This window comes from Cervus elaphus, chromosome 15 (assembly GCF_910594005.1).
Source record: "Cervus elaphus chromosome 15, mCerEla1.1, whole genome shotgun sequence".
Lineage (NCBI taxonomy): Eukaryota > Metazoa > Chordata > Mammalia > Artiodactyla > Cervidae > Cervus > Cervus elaphus.
The window spans coordinates 52,142,538-52,167,559 of NC_057829.1; the positions used below are offsets into that span (position 1 = coordinate 52,142,538).

A 25,022-nucleotide genomic window follows, 5' to 3' on the forward strand; every position below is an offset into this window, starting at 1 on the left:
GAGAAAGAAAAAGCAAAAATTTTTGGTCTACTAATTACACTGTAAACTTGAATTATTTATTTTCATTTACTTTAGGCCTTAGAAAATGGATTGAACTTTTCTCTACCAAACTGAAAAAAATAGTAATCAGAAAAGTTATTTGCATTTCAGAATAGGAAGATGCTGTATCTTTCCTCCTCTGCCCTTTAAAATATATGCTATAAAAATATCAGGCTTGTTAAAGCAAACAAAGTCCTTTGGTAAGAGATGAACATTTAAAAAGACATGCAGAAGAGTGGTCATTTTAATTTTAAAAACACTTACTGTTTATTTTATCTGGTCAAAAAATATTCATCTACATAAAGTTCCAAAGAGAGGAAGAAAGGTGTAGGTAGTTTCAAAAGAAGTGAGAATACAGCCATAAAAAGATGTCGATGTCCTTGATAATAAACATTTTGAAACAATGACTTTAAAATGTCACAGCTAGAGCAAGACTCTACTTGATTCATCATGATGCAATCCCAGTACTGAGGAAAGTCAGGAGATTTGAGATCTAATCATTGTTAGTAGCAAAGTTAGTTCAAATTTCTAAAAAACTTCTGAAAAATAAATTTCAATCATGCTCAATGGTAAAGAATCTGCCTGCCATTGCAGGAGATTCAGGAGACAGGGGTTTGATCCTTGTGTCAGGAAGATACCCTGGAGAAAGAACTGGCAACCCACTCCAGTATTCTTGCCTGGAAAATCCCATGAAGCCTGGCAGGCTATAGTCCATAGTGTCACGAAGAATCAGACACAATTGAACACACTCACATATACACAGTGAATCAATAAACTGCAGGTTAATACAGAATAATTATTCTCTCCTCCTGTGTAACTGATGTATTTCTAGTGTCTCTTTCAATTCAGACATTGTGTATTTCCTGTTGTGAAACAGAAAAGCCAAATACAGAATTGAGCTATTTAAACATTCTGAAACAGTAATAACCCATCCCAGGTTCTGTTCTCTCAGATCTGAGCTGCCCTCTTCACACGGAAGCCAAGGTCTGAACAAAGGTGACTGGCAAAGGGGTAAGTGAAGGCTGAAATCTGGTTCCCACCCAGCTCCCCAAGGGAAGCACACCTCCATCAGCCCAGAGAAGGCAGCATCTTTATGTGCTTTGCAGGAAGTCCTACATGCCAGGAATGGCCATCTCCAACCTAAATGTCCACCAAAGAGGAGAACGAGAATATTGTACCTCCATTCAAAGGCAGTGTTCATGAAAATGTGTAACAACATGGGAGATCTTTGGACAAATACAATATAGGACACTGTTCAGTTCAGTCGCTCAGCCATGTCTGACTCTTTGTGACCCCATGAACCGCAGCATGCCAGGCCTCCCTGTCCATCACCAACTGCCAGAGTCTACCCAAACCCATGTCCATTGAGTCGGTGATGCCATCCAACCATCTCATTCTCTGTTGTCCCCTTTTCCTCCTGCTCTCAATCTTTCCCAGCATTAGGGTCTTTTCCAATGAGTCAACTCTTCTCATGAGGTGGCCAAAGTATTGGAGTTTCAGCTTCAGCATCAGTCCTTCCAATGAACACCCAGGACTGATCTCCTTTAGGATGGACTGTTGGATCTCCTTGCAGTCCAAGGGACTCTCAAGAGTCTCCTCCAACACCACAGTTCAAAAGCATCAATTCTTCAGTGCTCAGCTTTCTTTATAGTCCAACTCTCACATCCATACATGACTACTGGAAAAACCAGAGCCTTGACTAGATGGACCTTTGTTGGCAAAGTAATGTCTCTGCTTTTTAATATGCTGTCTAGGTTGGTCATAACTTTCCTTCCAAGGAGTAAGTGTCTTTTAATTTCATGGCTGCAATCACCATCTGCAGTGATCTTGTAGCCCCCAAAAAATAAAGTCAGCCACTGTTTCCACTGTTTCCTCATCTATTTGCCATGAAGTGATGGGACCAGATGACATGATCTTAGTTTTCTGAATGTTGAGCTTTAAGCCAACTTTTTCACTCTCCTCTTACAATTTCATCAAGAGGCTCTTTAGTTCTTCTTCACTTTCTGCCATAATGGTGGTATCATCTGGACTCAAAAGTGTCACCCCAAAAATTCATGCCCAGCAGAACCTCAGAATGGGATCTTATTTGGAAACAGAATTTTTAGAGATGTAAATAAGGTAAAATCATACTATCTTTGGTTGGGTCTTAAGTCCAATGACTGGTGCCCTCATAACAAGACAGAGAGACACCCAGACATGGGGATGTAGGAAATGTGAAGATGGAGGCACAAACTGGAGTGGTATATCTACAAGCCAAGGATAGGATTGCTAGCAGTCACCAGAAGCTAAGAGAAAGGCATGGAACTGATTCTCCCTCAGAGCCTCCAGAAATAACCAACCTTACTGTTAGGTAGGAAGTTAGGCACGAGAAACCAGGAGTGTCCCAGACAAAAAGGATGCAGGTTGATCTCTAAACCCCATCCCAGATGCATCCAGGAGGGCTCATAGATACACTACAAAAATAACCACAGAGACTTTTCCAACTTCTGCACAGGTGCCCTCTGCACACAGTGGATACAGACTAACCTCAGGGACTTCCTCAAGTAACCTTAGACATCTGGGAGCCTATTAAGGATTCATAAATATTCTACATATGTATATGTCTGATTATAACAGACTGAATTATGAGAAGACATGTACAACAAAGCCTGGTGTTATATAAGTTGCAACTGTCAGTCAGCCTTGAGTATATGCCCATTTGCATTTCCTTTCCTTCTTGGTGGTAGATACAAGCCCTATTTTGCACAGGGCACCACCAAAAGGAGGAAGAGATGGGAAGTATAAAAAGGGGAAGTTAAGAGGGATCCTTACAATTTCTATGTCTTGGGAGTGTCTGTTTAATAAAAGATCTGTCTGCCTGAGCTGTAATTTGTCTGTTGCTTTAAACTCTTTAGCCCGCCGTTCCAAATCTTTGTAGCAATGAGACAAGAACTGAGGGAGAGAAATAAACTAACCTGACACTGCCAAGACCCTGACTTCAGACTTCTGGCACTTCTTGATCTGTGACAGAACAAATTTCTGCTGTTTTAAACCAGCAGGTCTCTAGTGATTTATTATGGAAACCCTAAGAAACTAATACAGAGACCATACATTTTAGTGGCTTAGAGCTCTGGCGTTGGACTTAAGTTATTATACCTAACCTATTTGAACTCAATGTTCATATCTGTAACATGATAGGTAGTATCTACCACATGGCATTTGACAATTAAGAGAACAAATATATCTGAAGTGTTTAGCACATAGACTGGTCTATGCTAAGAATGGAATAAACCATCACTGTGATGATGCTATGCTAATTTTGATACTGCTGCTGCTGCAGTAATGATGATAATAGAAAGGAAAAAACTATACAAAGCTATGTGTATGTATATGTATAGTTAATAAGATAAATACAATATTAAAATATATGATGCATGTGCATGTGTGTATTCAACACATGTATATCACCCCATATAATATAAGCTTTAAATAATTATATGAAGAAACCCTTCCCTCTTATTACAAGGACTTGAGGGCTTACAAAATACCAGTGTGCCCTCTATTTCCCAATTCCACTGGCAGGGTGGAGCATGTGAATCTGGATAGTAACATATGTGCAGAAGGACCACCCAAATTTTATGACGTTTTGCATGAATGGCAAATATGCACATTAAAATCTGCATGTGTTAAGCCACTGTAATTTCAAGGTCTATTGCATCACCTGGCATTAGTTAATGCATCTCTAAACACACACCTAATCAACACACGTCTTTTTCATCTGTCTTATGTTCCTCCTTGCCCCACCCCATTACAGACAGTTGGGAAAAGGAAAGGAAAGAATGTTTCATTGTGCTATATTGGAAGGGCTATTAGGCCCAGAATTTTATGCAAAGGACAGCTTGAATCTGAAACAAGCAGATGCAATGATTACAGACCAGATTGTTCAAATTAAAGAAAGACAATGAGCCATAGCCAGAGAACAGCTTCTGAAGTTATAGGTAAACTCAGTGGCCAGTATCCCGGAGAATTGACCATCTCTACTCCAAAGAAGAGATGCCCATTCTCACCTCATTTTGTTTTCTTTAAAAGTCCTGGATGGGGGAAAAAAAAAAAAAAAACTCTCAATAATGTTAATGGAGAGATATTTGGTTTGGGTGGATTCCATTAAGTTCATTAAGTTACTGCAATCAAAATTCTTGCAACCTAAATAGTATGATTAAACAAGCAACAGTAGTAAAGCAAGAAGTGGCTGATAAGAGTCTTTATTTTAATTCAGCCTAACTACCCAGGAATTGAAGAAATTGAAAGGAAGACAAAAATGATTCAGCTTTTTTGGGTCTATCACTTAACATGTGTAAAGCCTGAAAATACTAAGATTGGCAAGAGCACTGGAAACAATACTCCATGCATGCTTGGGTAGAAGCACTGTAAACCAGCAAAAGGATCATGTGGAAATTCATGAGACAATCCTTAATAATAAATGTTTCCTTTTGACTCAGCAACCCCACTGTTAGGAAATCATTGGCAAATATATACCAGATTGTTGTTTTGTTTTAGTCGCTAAGCTATGGCCAACTCTTTGCAATACCATGGACTGTAGCCTGCCAGGCTCCTCTGTCCATGGGATTTCCCAGGCAAGAATACTGGAGTGGTTTCTTCACAAATGCTTATAACAGTGTATGACAGAAAAACTATAAACTAAAATGTCAAATGATTGGTGACTCACTGGATATATGACCATACATATGGTAGAACACCATGGACAATAGCCTGCCAGGCTCCTCTGTCCATGGGCTTTCCAAGTCAAGAATACTAGAGTGAGTTGCCATTTCCTTCTCCAGGGAATCTTCCCGACCTAGGGATCGAACCCATGTCTCCTGTATTATAATGAAATACTATACAACAATTTAAAAATGGTGATTTAAAAAATACAAAGTAGCACTGAAATAAATTCATAAAGAATTTCTAAATGAGAAAGTTATCAAATTCCATATACAATAATCTCTTTAAAAGTAAAATCTCTCTTTAAAAATAAAAAGATATAAACATGATTAGGAAAAAAAACAGGAAACAATATATAACAAAACATTAGAAATTATTGAGTCCTAGAATTTCCCTCATAGCTCAGGTGGTGAAGAATCTGCCTGCAGTGCAGGAGACCCAGGTTTGATTTCTGGGTTGGGAAGATCCCCTGGAGGAGGAAATGGCAACCCACCCCAGTATTCTTGCCTGGAAATCCCACGGACAGAGGAGCCAGGTGGGCTACAATCCATGGGGTCACAAGAGTTGGACATGACAGTGACTAAATCACCACCACCGAGTCCTAGGATTACCAGATGATTTTAAATTTTGTTTTATTTTGATTCATTATTGAAACTTTTAGGAAATATATGAAGAAAGTGGAGATTTTAAAAATACAACACCAAGCTTGAATGCTAATGTAAATTATGACTCTGGGTGACAACAACATGTCGGTATAGGTTCACTGATGGTAACAAATGTACCAGTCTGGTGATGGGAGTTAGTAATGAGGGAGGCTGTGCATGTGTTTCTGGGCAGGTATACATGGGAAATCTCTGTACTTTCTGTTCAGTTTTGCTGTGAACCTAAAACTGCTCTAAAAAATAGTCTACAGAAAAAAAAAAAACTATCACAGCCCTGGCACAGTGTCACTTCTCTTATCTTTTATTGACCACAGTGGTCCCGGGGCTGGCCAAGTTTCAAGGGCTGGAAAAACTTCCATTTTTGATGGGAACTGGCAAGGTCACTTTGTATAGAATATGTAAGACAAGAGCTGTTGTTCCACTGCCTTTGGAAACTATAATATTCCACTTAAATATGTTTTTTTTTTAAATCTCTATCAATCCTAAAAAGAGAATAAAAAGCATTGAAAAGTAAGTTAAATAGCACAAAGTGAAGAGCACAATAATCACAACTCACAAAAAATTAACTCACTCATTAAAAGATGAAGATTGTTAAAAAAACATATAAAGCTGTATGATATTCATAACAGACACCTTTAAATGTACAAACAAAAAAAAAAATGAAAGAAAATGACAGAGAAATATATATGGCAAATTCTAACCTACAGAGAGCTGAGTTAGTTATAGGAACATGAAAATACACAGATTTTGAGACAAAGAATTGATTGCTGATCACGATCGATGCAAAGAAATAGAGGAAAACAATAGAAAGGGAAAGTCTAGAGATCTCTTCAAGAAAACTGGAGATACCAAGGGAACATTTCATGCAAAGATGGGCACAATAAAGGACAGAAATGGTATGGAGCTAACAGAAGCAGAAGATATTAAGAAGAGGTGGCAAGAATACACAGAAGAACTATACAAAAAAGATCTTCATGACCCAGATAATCATGATGGTGTAATCACCAACCTAGGGCCAGACATCCTGGAATGTGAAGTCAAGTGGGCCTTAGGAAGCATCACTATGAACAAAGCTAGTGGAGGTGATGGAATTCCAGTTGAGCTATTTCAAATCCTAAAAGATGATGCTGTGAAAGTGCTACACTGAATATGTCAGCAAATTTGGAAAACTCATCAGTGGCCACAGGACTGGAAAAGGTCAGTTTTCTTTCCAATCCCAAAGAAAGGCAATGCAAAAGAATGCTCAAACTACCTCACAATTGCCCTCATCCCAAATGCTAGCAAAGTAATGTTCAAAATTCTCCAAGCCAGACTTCAACAGTACATGAACCGTGAACTTCCTGACATTCAAGCTGTATTTAGAAAAGGCAGAGGAAATTGCTAACATCTATTGGATCATCGAAAAAGCAAGAGAGTTCCAGAAAATCTTCTACTTCTGTGTTATTGACTACACCAAAGCCTTTGACTGTGTGGATCACAACAAACTGTGGAAAATTCTTCAAGATGTGGGAATACCAGACCACCTGATCTGCCTCCTGAGAAATCTGTAGGCAGGTCAAGCAGCAACAGTTAGAACTGGACATGAAACAACAGACTGGTTCAAAATTGGGAAAGGAGTAAGTCAAGGCTGTGTATTGTCACCCTGCTTACTTAACTTATATGCAGAGTGAAGTGAAATGAAGTGAAAGTCACTCAGTTGTGTCTGACTCTTTGCAATCCTGTGGACTATACAGTTCAAGGAATTCTCCAGACCAGAATACTAGAGTGGGTAGCCTTTCCCTTCTCCACAGGACTCTCCCAACTCAGGGATCAGACCCAGGTCTCCCACATTGCAGATGGATTCTTTACCAGCTGAGCCACAAGGGAAACCCTATATGCAGAGTTTATCATGTGAAATGCCGGGCTGGGTGAAGAACAAGCTGGAATCAAGATTGCCGGGAGAAATATCAATAACTTCAGATATGCAGATGACACCACCCTTATGGCAAAAAGCGAAGAGGAACTAACGAGCTTCTTGATGAAAGTGAAAGAGGAGAGTGAAAAGTTGGTTTAAAACTCAACATTCAGAAAACTAAGATCACAGCATCTGGTCACAACACTTCAATCACTTCATGGAAAATAGATGGGGAAACAGTGACAGACTTTATTTTTTGGGGCTCCAAAATCACTGCAGATGGTGACTGCAGCCATGAAATTAAAAGACGCTTACTCCTTGAGAGAAAAGCTATGACCAACCTAGACCGCATATTAAAAAGCAGAGACCTCACTGCCAACAAAGGTCTGGCTAGTGAAAGCTGTGGTTTTTCCAGTAGTAGCGTATGGATGTGAGAGTTGGACTGTGAAGAAAGCTGAGTGCCAAGAATCGATGCTTTTGAACTATGGTGTTGGAGAAGACTCTTGAGAGTCCCTTGGACTTCAAGGAGATCTAACCTTTAGTCCATCCTAAAGGAGATCAGTCCTGAATATTCATTGGAAGGACTGATGCTGAAGCTGAAACTCCAATACTTTGGCCACCTGATGTGAAGAGCTGACTCATTGGAAAAGACCCTGATGGTGGGAAAGACTGAAGGCAGGAGGCGAAGGGGACAACAGAGGATGAGATGGTTGGATGGAATCACCAACTCAATGGACATGAGTTTAAGTAAACTCCAGCAGTTGGTAATGGATAGGGAGGCCTGGCATGCTGCTGTCCATGGGGTCACAAAGAGTCAGACACGACTGAGCAACTGAACTTAGACAAAAATTATAAGATATAAAGAGAAGCACTACAAAAAACAAAAGACACTGAGATACGTGGAAATAACATCGTTAAGATTTTTCACAATATTTTAAAGTTTCTAATACCCATAGCATATGAGACTAAGAAAGCATCTATGTTTACAGTATGACCTTTTAATTGTGCATATTTCTTATAATACATTCTACATAAGGAAATAGGCAGAAGAAAATGTACCTGAATATTAACCATGGTTGACTTTGGGAAGTAAGTCCAATGTCTTCTGCCAGTTATGACAACTGGCTTTTATAGTTCTGGTTTCTAAACTTGGGACCTTTCCATTAACAAGCATGATTAATCTGTTAGTCAACTATCATCACCTTTGTCATCAGAAAGCTCTTAGTAAGCACCTTCACTTTACATGGGGATGGACTAGACACAGCAGACTCACTATACAACCAAGGCCTATACTTACTTCACTGGAAAGAAACAGTACAGATAAGCTGATAGGAAAGTTGGAGCAGGAAGAGAGCATCAGGCTTCACAACCACATAGAAGAGGAAAGAGAAATTCAGGATGCAGAAACAGAGAGTGAGTCTTCAAAAACCAGAGTGAAGGCTAATGGAGAATGTATTTATAAAGACATGATGCAATGAGATGGAGAAAAGATAAGAGGTCAAGAAAGACTGATGAAGGGCAGTCACTGAGATTTCCATATTTGCTCTTGGTGTGAGGTTAAGCACACTGAAAGGAGAATGCAGCGGGGAGGATGGCAAACCATAGAGAATAAATAATTCTCAAGTAATCCAGAAAGTCATAGGCAGAGATCATAGAGAAGATTTACACACACACCCCAAAATGAGCTCTATAAGTATCATTCAAATGAATTAATTTCATAAATTGGGTTTTTCTAAGTGTGTGCAAAAATTCTTCAAGTAGGTTGAGCAAATTACTGTCCCTTGCTATCTTTTTAAAAAGTTCCTTGAAAGGCTCACCCTCTTCTGTAGTAATAAAAGGATTTGCAATGCATAAAACAGAAGGCAATAGAGAAATCATTCAAAACCCTGCTCAGACCTTTCTTATAGCTCATGTCATCCTGACTCCTAGAGGGCTAAAAAGATGAGAAGAAAAGGAGGTCCATGTCACTCCTGCATACTTGAGGAAGGAAACTTGGCAAATGCAATGAGCTAGGAGAAGGGAAAAGCAGTGAGACAGAGGCTGTCCTGCTGTCCTACCCTTGAGGAGAAGAGTCAGTGCTCCCAACTGCCACTCCCAGAGCCACCTGCCCTTTCTCAACTGTATAGGGAGGGACTGTCCACCACCCGGAGCAGCCATTCAGGTGAAGTGCCCGAACCTATGACTTTCTGTTTGGTGCAGACATTTGAAACATGTTTTCTTTAACTTTTTATTTTACATTGGAGTACAGCTGATGAACAATGTGATAGTTTAGGTGGACAGCAAAGGGACTCGGCCATATATGTACATGTGTCATGCATCCATTCTCCCCCACACTCCCCTCCCATCCAGGCTGCCACGTAATACTGAGCAGAGTTCCATGTGCTGTCCTTGTTGGTATTCCATGTCCTTATTGGTCATCCATTTTAAGTATAGCAGTGCGTACATGTCCATCCCAAACTCCCTAACTACCCCTTCTCCCTATCCTTCCCCACTGGTAACCGTAAGCTTGTTCTCTAAGTCTGTGAGTCTGTTGAAATATGTCTTGTTTTCTCCATTCATCGTTCAGGGTCTCCCAGGACTCATCATCATCTCTACTGCTTGACTCCTTTCAGATGCCTTCGAGAACCTCCTAAAGTGAATTTCTGACTTCCACACAGCTTATATTTTAATTCAAAACATTCCAAACATGTTCTCCACGTTTGGGGAAAAATCATTTACTGTGTCTGCATGCGGTAGTAGTAGTGTTAAGTCACTCAGTCATGTCAGACTCAGAGACCGTATGGACTGTAGCCCACCAGCCTCCTCTGTCCATGGAATTCTCCAGACAAGAATACTGGAGTGGGTTGCCATTCCCTTCACTAGGGGATCCCTACCCAGGAATCGAACCTGGGTCTCTTGCATTGCAGGTAGATTCTTTACCACTGCAGCACCAAACAGTAGTACTAGGCAAAAAGAAATATTTTCCTTATAGATTGATCAACCGAGGCAAGTGTTGGCCTTATAATTGTAGGGGACTTAATGCTTTATGAAATAATGTCATGCACTTGATTCTTTCATGCTTCAAGTCACTACCCTTCCTAACCCTTCAAGAGCCCCCAATTCCCAACCCCAGCTTTAAACACTGCAGTGATTTTCTAGTTTTTTGTATAAAGACCCAAATCTTTATCATGGTGTCTAACCTCTACCTCTAACTTTTAATTCGCAGCACCCTACCTCACTGTCCTCTGTACTTCAGCTACACAGAGCTTCTATCAACTCAAACAGGCTACATGACTTTTGCACATATTTTTCTGTGTTAAAAGCTCTTCTCCACCCCCACATTTTGCCAGTTAATTATCACCCTGCCTTGGTTTTCAGTTTCACTGTCTTATCCTTGGGGACAACTGACATCTGCATGTGTACTCAGTCATGTCTGACTCTTTGCAACCCTTTGGACTATAACCTGCCAGGCTCCTCTGTCCATTGGGATTTTTCAGGCAAGAACATTGGAGTGGGTTGCCATTTCTTCTTCCAGGGGATCTTCCTGATCCAGGGATAGAACCCGTGTCTCCTGTATCTCCTGCATTGCAGCTGGATTCTTCACCCACTGAGCTATCAGGGAAGCCTTTCCCAACTTCCCTGATCAGGTCAAATCCCTTTATAACTCTGCATACCTTCCTTTTTTAGCACTTAATGCAGTTATAATTATACATTGGTTTGTATGACTGTTTGATTACCTTTGTCTCCACCAATAGACTATAAGTTCTTTAAGGAGCAACACCTAGGACATTGATTTTTTTCTCATCAGTGTATTCTATGGTACTAGTTCAGTTCATGACACATGTATTCTACAATATTTAGTAAAAAAAATGAATGCATAACAATCTGTATGTGGAGGGATATGATCATATTGTACATCTACACTTGAGAAATGTGAAAGTGGAGGCTCAGATTTTAAAGGATTTGCTCAAGAAGCACAGACACAGGTATTTGACTTCATACATTAGGACCTTTTACTAGAAAGGAATCATTTCAAGGACTGGAAAGCACTGCCTGGCATATAGTAAGTGACTGGTTCAGACTTGTTAAGTGAAGAAATGAAAATAAAAATGAAAGTAGCAAAGAATAAATGATGAACTTCAACATGGTTTTCATTGTGAAGAGAATAGTCTTGGCCATGACACTGGACAGGTTGCATCACTTTTGTAGGCCTCAGCTGAAATTTAAACTTGGTGACTTAATACTCTGTAAATCTGAGATGCTGTGCTGCCAAACTCCTCATACCTTGGGATTCTATCTCACAGCAGGTACCTACATATGGTGGCTGAGTTACTTAGCGGCCCAGATTTGACTTTATGTTTTGGATCATTTTTAATGTATTCAGAGAGCAATTATCCCTATGCAACAAGAGGCAATTGCAGGGGCAATTACATCAAGGATAACATATGGCAGCTACAGAAACAATAGAAAGTTATTGCAGGCTGTTAAGCACAGCAGATGGAAAAGCATCATTATAACCTTGACAGTTGACCCTGGGACTTCCAGATATATTATATAGTTATATGCAAGGAAGCAAGAAACATCTGGCCCCAAAAATATCATTGAGAGTTCTCTTGGCATTGTTCAATGACTCAGAAACTAATAAAAGGGAATCATGAATGGTCTCAGTCATTCAGCCAAGAATTAGGTAGAAACTATAAGGGAAAAGGCATCTTCTTTTTCTTACAAATTTGGGGATTTTTCATCTAACTAGCCATACATACATGTTCTCCCTGACTATCTCCTAACCAAATTCCCCACGAAGGTACTCAAAAATCAAGAGGTAGCTTACCCTTCCAGATTCATCTCTCACCCACTCCCTGACCTAAGCTCATACTCTGGCCTCATAATGCAGTTTTCTCATGGCCCCCTGAGAAATCCCATGGCTCCTTCAAGTACAGTTCAAATGTCATTTCCTCCTTGAAGCCTTCCACTAAGCTCCCAGGTAGAGCTCAGTCCCAGGTGATAGCACTGACAACTATCTGATTTACATTATGATTATTTGTCTGTCTGTCTCTGTCTCTTTCTCCAGCCCTAACCATCCCACTAGCCTGTAAGACTCTTGAAGATAGGGTCTATGTTTGATTCATAATAATATACCTCAAGAACATAATTGCATGTCTGACATTTATGAAGACTACTGTGTTAAATGCTGGGTGGCAACTAATCAATAGATGAATTAACTGTACTCAAAGAATGAATTCTATTACATCAACCGATAATAATAATGTTTATTTTATCAGGGAATTTTTAGTAACCTCACTTTAACTCCAAAGAACTAACTCCAATGCTAAGAAGTTCAAGCATACCAATATGCCAATAATGGAATTTTCAGAATAGGTACTGTATTATTTACTTCTTACCTTTCAGCTAAAATTATTAAATTCTTTCTATGCTGGGCACAGAACTAGAGTTTTGCATGCATTATCTCATTTAGTCCTCAAATAATCCTAAGAGGTATCACTATTCTCATTTTCAAACAGGATAGTTGACATATAAGCAGATAAATTACTTTCCCCAGGACACAGGGTTAGTAAGAGACAGGGCTTGGGCTTGAATTCAAATCTGAAAACCTGTACCTAAGACTGAAATGTGAACTCCTTGCCATCATGTGTTCTCCATGCAGTTAGGACCAACTCTAGTATCTGAACTGACTAAGCATAATCTTTCATGTCTTTCTTCACCTCTTATTACTTTTAAGTTACTTAATTTTACTCACACAGAAACTTTCACAGATATTTCACTTTCATAGCTATTTTATAACCCTCCCTGATAGATCTCTACTTCCTTTATGAAGTTATTATCAGTATTTAAGGACTCATTTTATCCCTCAATTTTAGAGTAAGAAAATAGACACAGAGAAGTTAAGAAACTTACCAAAGTCACACAGCCATTAAGAATGAGAGTCCAGAGCGAACCCAAGCCATTTGACTCTCACACCCATGTGCTATCATCCACTTCCTTAGGGCATTCGTGCGTCAATCTGGAAGTCCACTGGACAAAGTGTCTCGGACTGTTACCCACCCAAGCAACACCTTAGTCAGTTCAGTTACAGCAACCGAAATCACATAGGAATACAAATATCTTATTTTCAAAGAAAACAAAATCCATGTGTTCTCTTACATATAAAATGGGGCCTAAAATCTCTGCCAAGTTGTAATTTTACCTCATCTGCTTCCATTAGGTGGTCTCGGTTCTGCTTTCATCACTAATTGGCATTGTACTGCACTAGACTTAACTTATTCCTTTTAGAAAAACACAGGTCAATAATCTCAAACTCATAGTCACCTGCCTGGTTGGTCAGACTGTTTTCTCATTTCCAAGAGATCATTGTCCTCTATCTAATACATGATATCTTGATAAAGTAATAATCACCTCCACATGAGATCTTGATACAGTAATAACCACTAGCATTTACTGAGTCCATCCTATCTCAGACACTGTGTTAAACTCCTTCACTCAGATCCCTTATCCACATAATCCTTTTATTAGACCCGGGATGCTGAGAACCATACCCGAGGGCCCATGGCTGGATCCTATCTCCAACTCAACCACTCAGCTTATTCTTAGCCTCTGCTGACACTATTCTGGTCTCTTTTTTCCCTCTCTGTAATATAAAGAAATGTATCCAAACAGAATTTAAAAAAATAAATAAATAGAGTACCTGATAAGACCCAGCTCTTCTCCATTCAAATCCACCATTTTCAAGAGCACCATTTCCTTGTCTGTATTTGAAGAATACCTAGTCATCAAAATAAACAAACTTAGTGAGTTCTAGGCTAGAGCCTGGCCATTGTGTGTGACAAAGCAGAAGCTGACACAAAAAACAAAATGATTCTCAGTAAGTAAGGTTCCCTGATACTTGTAATCCTACAAACTGTATCCGGGATCTTATTTCTTAACTAAAGAAATGTTTGCAACTGTGACCAAAGTTAGGGGCACAGGTCAGATAACTGGAGATGAAATGTATGTTTTTATATAATATCTGCAATATTATATAACATATATTATTTCTTATGGAAAGGATTAGTCTTTGAAATTTCTACTTGTATCAAGTTTTAGTGAAATCTCTTAAAAATAGCAGGTAATGTGCAAACTCAAAAGCATGCCTGACCTACAACTTGAAGGGTTCTTTTATGTCCTTTGGAGGGAAATCAGAGTATATTTTCTAAAAATCAACTCCTTTGAAATCTATCCAAAAAAAAGTAAACAAATAAAAATGTCAGGTTGAAGTGAGATATTATTTTATTCTGCCATAGTAGCCAAGTACTTCTCTTCTGTCATAAACCCAGTTTATCACATTAAAAAATTTTTTAAATAATGACCTTTCTTAAGCTGTCCCATTCAAGTATGTCAGTTTTATGGCTTGCTCTTCACGCCAATTTCTTTATTCTTTTACCTTATCTATCTTGCTACATTCCCCTGGACTAAAATGATTTCTTCTGAATAATGTAATAAAAAGAGCTATTCATTAATTGAACAAATATATGTTATGCATATTTTTGCATTTTACAGATGAAAAGCTGAGAGCCAATAAATTAAGATTTAAGTAAATCAATAAAGGTCACACAACTACAAAGTGATAAAGCTAAGACAAGACCACAGTTGCACCTGATTTGAAAGCCTAGAGTCCTTCAAACATTCACATCCAATTCCCACAGCCAGCAAAGTAGGAAGATGTGTACATAGGTTTTTCTATGCGTCTACAGTCTCATTTTATTTCTGATTGTCTTAGATTATAGACAGCTTTTAAATTATTTCAGCCTTAATACTCCTTCAGGCTCTCACCATATCCATCAACTAACAACCCTGTTCTTAGATTTTGTTGATAGTTCCTTAGGGAAAGCACATGCATTTCATTCCGATAACTGGCCCCCTCACCTTGCTCTCTCTGACTGTGGATTCCGAAGGTAAGAAGTAGGACTTCGGTTGATCTGTGCACCATCCACAGTCCCTTTATTGATAAAGATTTTGCCTGGTTTCATATTTGTGTGTGCTATCTCAATGCTCTATGGGTTAAAAAAAAAAAAAAAGGTTGTAAAGTTAGAAATCCTAGTGGGCATAAGAACCTAGTTGGTATAAACAGAAGAGCACTGTGGACAATTTCTTTTGTCTCCAACTTATCCCTGCTATGAGATGAAAGCTGGAGAGCCACAGAGCTGGTGTCATTCTGAGCTGGTATCCGAGATCCTATAGGGACTCTTTGTATCATAAGAGATACATACATAAGATCTCTTTGTATCATAAGGACTCTTTGTATCATAAGAGATACATAGATAAGATCTCCTAAGGTGCTGTAAGCAATGCTAAACAAGAGTGGCCTTGAAGTTCCCTTGCCTACCTGCACAATGCCAGTGACCATGTACTCAAAAGTTCGATTGCTAAATCCTTCACTGGCAATTACAAATGTTGTGTACTGGAAGTATCCTGCTGGACCCGAGTGTGTATGTGTGCCACTCAGAATAACGTTGTCTCTTCTGTACAGGGAGCCGTATTTATTCTGCAGCCTGCTCAGGACCTTGAAGGAAAAAAGAACAATCAGAACTAAGAAGAGGAATAACACAGGTGCTTAGCCTGAGGAAAAAGCTCTGGCTAAGTGACCTTTCACTCTATGCTTGAGTTTATCATCTCAGTAACAATGACATCAACCATAATTGCAATTGCTAACATTTTATAGATTCTTCCCATGTGCAAGCACAATGCTAGGTATTACATCATGCCATTTAAAAATCTTTATAACACCACCAAGAGGTAGGTATTTTTAATCTTATCTTTTAGCTAAGAACATTGATGTGTCCAGAAGTAAAATAAGTTGCCCAGTAATATAACAAATAGCAGAGTCGGAGTCTAGATCCAAGTCTACCTGTAGACCTAGTACTCTCACCAGTTCATTGTCCAGACACTGTTCTAAGCACTAGGGATATACGAGGTCCCTACCCTGAAAAAGTTTTTATTCTAGTTAGGGAAAGATAAATATGTAATATTACATTACAGAGTGATAAATGCTAAGAAAAAATATTGTTAGGTAAGGAAAAAGAACATGATAGGCATTGGTGAGGAAAGATCTTTCCACAGAGGTTGCCTTTCATCAGAGGCTTAACCAAAGAGAGCAAGATGGTCATGCAATACCGGAGTTGGGTGGGGCAAGCACCCTGGGAGCAGTGAACAGACACGGGAAAAGCCTCTTCACTGTCTCATTTCCCAAAATGAAGAACTCAGTATTCCCAGACGCAGACACTTACACTTATTGGTCTGGGGAAGACTGCCTGCTATGACCTGAGAACACCCCAGCATCCCTGTGGGTAGGCGCATGGGGAAAGGAATCATCATGTCATCACTAACTTGCTAGCCATTGGTGAGCAACCATAGAAGGTGACCCTTCAGCCTCAGACCAGCTTCAAACACTTGCAGTCACAACCAATATCTTGAGTTAAACCTCATGATACAAAAGTAATGATATGTGGCTGTGGTTCTAACACAAGTCAAACTCACCCAACACAGCCATTCACCAAAATCTGAGCAATAATACATAATTATTGTTACTTTAAGCCACCTTCCTCGATGTAAGATACCATAACCTAATACCAGGGACAATAGTGAAAACTCATTTATGTCAGAGCTGGCAAATACTGCTTATCTCATGCATTTAGTCCTGTTTGTGCATGGCTGCTATCAGAAGTAGTGTGCTGAGAAGGATTCTGAATCCAAATCTGGGCTTAGCAAAAAAGAGTACCTTTGGGGTGGGGGTGGCATGTCATAGGGCATGTAGGATCTTAGTTCACTGACCAGGGATCAAACCCAAGCCCCCTGCAATGGAAGCACAGAATCTTAACCACTGGACCACGAGGGAAGACCCAAAAGAGTGCCTTTTTTAATTAGCAGTGCTGTCCATTTTGAGTATGGTATAGGCAGTAGTATGCTGATAAACAGTTTCTCTGAAAGAAAAAAGAAAACCCTTATTTGTATCATCTGCCAATTTCCATGATGTAAATACTCTCACCATAGTGAATTTCAAGCTACCAAAAGTTTAACCACCAGTTCACAAAGTTTCTAAATACTTGACAGTCAATCCTCACGAGACAAGCCAGCTCCAGCCCACTACGGGTACGTAAAGAAGCAGCAGCAACTGGTGTGTTACCTACTGAACCTACATAAACACATCCATTTAACTTCTTCTATTTTAGGTAAAGAGCTCCACCACCCTCATTCTAGTCATGTGGTCATTGAATCAGGAAGAGATATCACAAACCATCTGGTCTCCTTAACCTCTCCATGTCCCAAATACTGATTGCTAGATTTACCACATCCATGTAAGCAATACCAGGAAAATGTGGAAAGGAAATAGAAAGGAATTAGACCAACACTGGGCTTCCCTGGTGGCTCAGTGGTAAAGAATCTGCACTGTGTGCCAATGCAGGAGACACAGCTTTAATCCCTGATCTGGAGATTCCCTGGAGAAGGAAATGGCAAGCCCCTCCAGTATTCTTGCCAGGAGAACCCCATGGACAGTCCATGGGGTCGCAAAGAGTAGGACGCAATTTAGTGACTTAACAACAACAATAAAGACCAACATTACAAGCCCACATTCTCCATCCCAATAAGGTTCCATATTCTTTCTGTTTGATTCTGATTTCAGTCCAACTCTTCATCACTCTTACATATTGTTTTACACAGTAACTATTACTGCTTCATGAAGAAGAAACGTCTGTAGGGAGAAGGGGAAACCATCAATGAATGAACAACATGAAAGCTTAAGCAAAGTAAAAAGCTGATGTTCTACACTGCTATACTTAAAATGGTAACCAGCAAAGACCTACTACAAAGCAAAGGGAGCTCTGTTCAGTGTCATGTGGCAGCCTGGATGGGAGGAGAGTTTAGTAGAAAATGGATAAGTATATATGTATGGTTGAGTCGCTCTGTTGTACATCTGAAGCTATCACAACATTGTTAACTGGCTATACCACAATATAAAATAAAAATTTTATTAAAAATAGAAGCTGATATTTTTACAATTATGTAACCAAGGCAAGAAGGTCGTGGAAAAGACAGAACTGTCAGTCAACTTTAAAACTCTAATGTCCCACCCATTTTTATTTCTAATGAACTGTAACAGGATTTTTAGAATTAAGTACATTAAGTACATTCTATGCACAAATCAAGCTCTTAAAAACATAGAAATCATGAATCTTGAATTTTAAAACGAAAAGACTATAAACAGCTCACAGAAATCTTATCCTAAGCTTTAGTCTCTGAGATGAAGTCAGACATGTGAGACTTCTGGGAAAAAGAAAAAAATTCAAGACTCCATCATCTATTAAAAATGCCTGCCAATAACCATTATAAGTAGCATGTTTCCTACTTCATGAAAGGAGGAGTATTTTTATATAGACCTATAAAGTTATATTAATGTCTATAGCTCAATTGTCTGACTTCAGTTTCCATTCCATTTCCAATTGCTGACACTCTTGGAAAAGTGACATGGAAAGAGCTAGAAAAGTCACTGTGTTCTCCTGTCCGGCGTCACTGCTTGGAGATATTTTCTTTAATCTTTTCTCCATGCTGCAAATGTTATCACTCTTAAAGGTGAGACTGAGAACCTGACTAAAACCGGGTGTTATCATAAACTTACTGGTACTAGTCTAGTTAGATTTATTTTTCACACTGTCCCCTTGAATTAACGGGATAAGTAAGTGGGTTCATTTCAAAGTCTTTCCTCTGGGTCTCAGATTGCAGGGGGAAGTAAAAATTGGAAGAGATGGTTAAATGGTGCCCACTGTTGACTGGATGCTGCTGCTGCTAAGTCACTTCAGTCGTGTCCGACTCTGTGTGACCCCATAGACAGCAGCCCACCAGGCTCCGCCATCCCTGGGATTCTCCAGGCAAGAACACTGGAGTGGGTTGCCATTTCCTTCTCCAATGCATGAAAGTGAAAAGTGAAAGTGAAGTCACTCAGTCATGTCCGACTCAGCGACCCCATGGACTGCAGCCTACCAGGCTCCTCCGTCCATGGGATTTTCCAGGCAAGAGTACTGGAGTGGGGTGCCATTGCCTTCTCCAATTGACTGGATAGTGGTCTCTAACCCAACACATTAAATCCCTATCCCCCCATACTCTACCCCCAAAGGTAGAGTGTGGAGAGCACAGAAGTTTGAAGTCTTATTTTGACTTAATGATCCCACAATTTCCCAATCAGAACCATTTTTGATTCCTCAGAAAAACAGTATAGTGCTGTGGCTATGACCATACTCTCCAGCAGGAAGATGTCAGTGTTTGAATCCCAGTTCTGAGGGTTCCTAGCTGAATACCTTTAGACAAGTTACTTGGTACTCTGAAAATCAGTTTCCCAATCTGTCAGATGACATAATAACACCTTGTAAAATCTCCCCATACCTTATCCCCTGTTTGAAATGCCTGGTGTGATTACTGTTTTCCCAACTGAAGTCTCATCAGTAGAGCCTGGATGTTAATTTAAGGACACTCCCAATGTGTGTCTTCACCTCTAGCGCTGGTCTATTTCAACCCACCTCAAACATCACCGTCTGATTAATCATCCTAAAGCAGAACTGTGTTTGCACTGCTCCCTTGCAAAAGTTTTCTAAGAATCTCCATCACCCAGAATTATAAACAACCAAGAATTCCAGAGGCCTACAAATTATGACCAATATATCTTCCAGGCATATTTCCATTTACATTTCTCCCTGTGTTTCTATGTATATGATTTGTACATGTACAAATCAAGCTGTCCCCTTGATTTGATAGCTCTCTCCCCCAAGTCAACCAATTCTACTCTTTCAGGGACTTTCCAGGTGGCCCAGGGCCTAAGACTCCTTGCTCCCAGTGCAGGGGGACTGGGTTCGATTCCTGGTCAGGAAACTAGATCTCAAATGCTGTAACTAAGACCCGGTGCAGCCAAATAAATAAATAACAACAAATATTAAATAAATAAAACTCTACCCATTCAAGTGTCATTTCCACTGCTCTTTTGAGTTACTCACTATAAGGGAGACCGGTTGCTCTGTCATGAGGATATGGACAGTGAGGAAACTGTCAGTAGCCACAAGAGTGGATCATCCTGAAAGTGGGTCTTTTAGCCTACCTGAATCTTCAGATGACTGCAGCCTTTGCCAACACCTTGACTGCCAACTACCCTAATTCAGAACCACCTAACTAAGCCAGCTCTGAATTCCTCATCAACAGAATGATGAGATAAAACAACAGATGTCCATTAAGTCCCTATTTGGGGGGAGCTATTTATTACTCATGAATAGATATCTATAATGTACCATTGTCCTTCATTCCAATAAATTAAAGTTATTTGTGTATTCCTCTAATCCCCCGACTAGGTAGTGAGTTCATCAACAAGGCTTATGATTCATTTAGCTGTGTGCCCCCTGAAGTAACCAACAAAGTGCCTTGCAAAAAGTCAATGCTCTCCAAGATAAGAGAATGACCTCACTTTTAAGAATGTAGGCTCTGGTACCAGACATATATATGTGTTCAGAATTCAGCTCTACCGTTTGCTAACTGTGTGAACTTCGGAAAGTTACTCAACCTTCTCTAAGACTCAGTCTCTTTATCTATAAATCGGGGACGACAACAGACCCACCTCATAGTTGTGTTAAGTGCGGGGCTTGGAAAAGCACTGCATCCTCTGCTCCTTATGTTTCCACAGATGTGAGAGGCTCCCCTCCTACTCCCCATAAGTGGGTGACACTGAAGACATGCTTTTAAGCTCTCTCGTCATGCCTCTTCCTGGCTACTTCACACAGCCCTTTCACACAAGAGGAGCAAGTATTTGGTGAGGTTGATAGAACATGACACTCAATAGTGGACATTTGATGGTCATCATTCTGGATGTTCTAGACTCTCCTCTTTCTCACATTTGTGAATATGTGAGCAGACATGGAGCGTATACTTTCTTTCTGTGTCCTGATCCCTGGAGAAAATATAATTGGATCAGGGTCTAGAAATTGGCTGAGAGACATACTTGGAAGTCCCTCTGTCTACCACTATTTCTCTCTCCCTCTTCTACCCCTTGCATTTTATAAGCTGCCTGCCCAGGACTCCCAGGTACCTTGCTGCTGAGCTCATCTTTCCCACAGTGGGGTAACATGATCTAAATTGGGGGAAAATCACAGGCCCTGCGATATTCTGCAACACAGTTTAGAGATTAAGAGGGTTAATGTAATCTTCTAAATTTTATTACGGACATTTTCAAATATGTACACATCAGAATAGTACAGTGTGCCTTTCACCTAGCTTCAGCAATTTATGGCCAATTTCATCTCAGAGTTGCATTTGAATTCTCTTTCATTCCTCGCAACTATTTTCAATTGTCTAAAAACTTGAGGGAAGGGTTAGTAATTAACTGGCACTCTCAGACTTCTAACAAGGAAGATTAAATGGCAGAGTGTACAGGAAAGTAACCTGGGACATAAGAAGCTTGTGAAATATATTGGCATTAATAATGATGACAAGCCATCAGCAGTATGGAAAGCAAGTTCTGACCAAGCTGACTTAGAATGGAATAATGAGGCTCATCCTCCTCACTTGATTATCAGCTGGATTTTCAAGAGCTTATAACCCTGAGGGTAGTGGAAATTCACCGGGTGAAAAACCCAGGAGAGCTTAGTTCCTTATTTACATTCACCTGCAGGCTTTGCCTTTAAACCACCGCAACTCTTTCTCACCCCAACCACTTACCTCCAGCCTGAGTCGCTGGGATACCATGCCTATGTCGATGCTGACGAACACTGCGCGATTGGACCCATCCGGCTCTGCCATGATGAACGCACGACTGTACAACCTCGTGAGGATGCCCCGTGCATACTGGCCGGTTTTGCTGTAGCCCATCTAAAGAGGAAGAGAGCATCAGACCACTCCTCACTTCTCGTTCCCCTGCTACCAGAAGCCAGGCACAACCACACAAGAGACTACTTAGGAAAGGCAAAGAAAAGCAATCCACATGACACTGTGGCTCTGAGTGAGACAGGACATGTGTTTTCAAGAGTAAAGCCAACATCACATACACACAAAAAGTCTTTACTATTCTGTGTAGAAAGAGGCAAAGTAATGGCCGGGGTGGAAGAAGCTTTTCGCTGGCCTATGGGCAAGGCAGGAGCTGGCGTGACTTGGGAATTGTGTTATAATGCTGGAGACCTTTCAGGGTTTTTCTGTTCTTTGAAACAGGATCTTTTCTCCAGCCTATGTAAGATACTACAGAAGAAAATACTTCCTTGACTATCATCCTACATTTCTAGGAATACCCTGAAGACTGAAGTCCTCTTCACTTTGGTTGTCTGGTGTGTGGTTTTTTGCTTTTTGTTTTTTTTCCTAAAGAATATGGTTTCTTTAGGACACAGTTATCTTTACTGAGGGTACCTCACCCTGGCTTTTACAATGTTGTCCCTCCCAATGTTGTAGCCCACCAAATACATCAATCTTAAACCCCTTCTCTCACTATATCACAAAGTGTACCCATAAAAGCTGCACCCAGGTCTTCAGCATGGTCCCTCTACAGCTTGCCTTATCCCTCATGCAAGTGCTCATTTAAAGTTTACATTCCAGAGCCACTTTTCAGAACGGACAACAAGGAATAATTTCTAGAATCTAAAGATTATTTGGTTGGAGGGGAAAAAAAATCCTATCAGGAAATCTCATGCTCTGATTCCCTAGGAAAGGGTAGCTAGAAGTGTGTGTCTAACTTCACCACCAGGAGGTTGCATGCCAGCAGCCCACAGGCCACCCCTGGCCCCAAAAAGGGTTTTACTTGGCTAACACAGTGTTGGCCCATACCAGATTTCCAGTTTTAACTAGAGTTGCTTACATTTTCCAACTGCTGCTGCTACTGCTAAGTCGCTTCAGTCATGTCCGACTCTGTGCGACCCCAAAGACGGCAGCCCACCAGGCTCCCCATCCCTGGGATTCTCCAGGCAAGAACACTGGAGTGGGTTGCCATTTCCTTCTCCAGTGCATGAAGGTAAAAAGTGAAAGTGAAGTCGCTCAGTCGTGTCCGACTCTTAGCGACCCCATGGACTGCAGCCTACCAGGCTCGTCTGTCCATGGGATTTTCCAGGCAAGAATACTGGAGTGGGGTGCCATTGCCTTCTCCAACAGAGAGATTTAAATCCTCAGATTTTCAATCCAGAAACTCTTTCACTCTCTCTCTCTCTCTCTCTCTCAGTCTTTCAGTCATGTCCAACTCTTTGTGACCCCATGGACTCTAGCCCGCCAGGCTTCTCTGTCCATGGAATTCTCCTGGCAAGAATACTAGAGTTGGTAGCCATTCCCTTCTCCAGGGTATCTTTCCAACCCAGGGATCGAACCCCAGTCTCCCACATTGCAGGCAGATTGTTAATCTGTCTGAGCCTCTAGGGAAGCCCTGGCTTCTCTTTAAAGAACTATAAGGTGAGGCAGCCCTAGTTTCACACTCTTACATGGCAATGATCAGCTAAAACCACTCATACTTTCTAGTTATACCACAGTCCCCACCACTTTCTGTTGCCCCCCACACTTAGGACTCACTAGACATTTATCTTGTATTGGCCTGCTTCAGTCATTCGGGGTACCTGCCCGTCCCCTGTAGAATCAGAGTTTGCCCACTCTGCCACTTTCATTCATAAAAAAGGGGCCAGTTGAGTTTACAAGGGAGTTGTGGTTAAGTAAAAGTTCCCTCTTCTTTATAGTACAATATTTAAAATGTTAGACAGCAGTGAAGTCAATACAAATGGAGGAGATTAAGACATAACAATTAGGAGTAAATGCAGGGTACTATATAATAAAATTACTTGTTTCACAGTCTCTTCAAGGATCCCATGATTTACCTACCAAATTGATATCTGATACTTGTCCTGTGCAGTCAGCTCGCCCCACACCAATATGGTAGCCACTGAAGTTCTGAAAGAGGGTAGGCTCTGGGGTGCTGGGTGTTGGAGATGCCTGGGTAGTTGTGGGGCCCCAGGGGGGTATTGAGTTTTGAGGGGCTGCAGAGCCCTGGGTAGCTGGAGGGCCCTGGGTGGATGGAGAACCTGAATCAAAAACCAAAATAAGATATTTAAGAAACAACATTTTAACCCATGCACTTGGCCTCAGTTAGGACACACAGATTCAGGTTCTTAAGGAAGAATCTCTGTATATTCTCTTACATTCAAGATACACTGTGAGAAACATCTCAGGAACTTGGTTTGTATCATTATCCCAAGGAGGATCTTTTTCATGGATCAGAAATGTTTCAGCCTAACAATAAAGGTCTCTGACAAATGTCCTTCAACTTCTCCCTCGGCTCTTCCTGTTAAACTGGAGCCCTTCATTCACTCACCTGGCACTTCTACTCCAGCCAAACAAATCAGGCACCAGGTTCCTGGCCCACAGTCTACTAAACCCAGCCTCTGGGTTCGAATATTCTCTCCATCCAGAGACCTTACTCCTCTCTGTTTTACCAGTCAATCTCCACTACATTTTAGAGTGGTTCATTTCCATCCTACCCAAATCCAGCTCAACTCCTTATCTCCAGAATGTAACCCCAACTCTCTCTACCTTGCTCTAGATGTTTTATTCTTAATGCAACCTAGATCTTTTATTCTTAATGCAACTTAGATTATTGGATATTTGTTAACACAGTCCCACCTTATGTTAACTGTTCTTATATCACCATACAGGTATGCACTCTAATATATATACCCTATATTAACATCACACACACACCCTAA

At 40.5% G+C, this 25,022-nt stretch overlaps 1 protein-coding gene across 4 annotated transcripts in view; it reads right to left on the minus strand.

Moving 5' to 3' along the window:
- Window positions 1–25,022, minus strand: part of LOC122709331 (putative neutral ceramidase C) — a 100,341-nt gene that overhangs the window by 44,853 nt on the left and 30,466 nt on the right. For 3 of the 4 annotated variants that reach the window (XR_006345478.1, XM_043926619.1, XM_043926618.1), the window contains 5 exons: window positions 24,142–24,341; window positions 22,018–22,167; window positions 15,656–15,832; window positions 15,196–15,323; window positions 13,979–14,056 (listed from right to left, as the gene is read on the minus strand). Coding sequence is in view for 3 of the 4 variants with exons in the window: in XM_043926619.1 (XP_043782554.1) it covers window positions 13,979–14,056; window positions 15,196–15,323; window positions 15,656–15,832; window positions 22,018–22,167; window positions 24,142–24,341 (733 nt within the window). In the remaining variant the exon portion in view is untranslated. The remainder of the gene's footprint in view (window positions 1–13,978; window positions 14,057–15,195; window positions 15,324–15,655; window positions 15,833–22,017; window positions 22,168–24,141; window positions 24,342–25,022) is intronic. The other variant, XM_043926620.1, reaches the window with a different exon arrangement.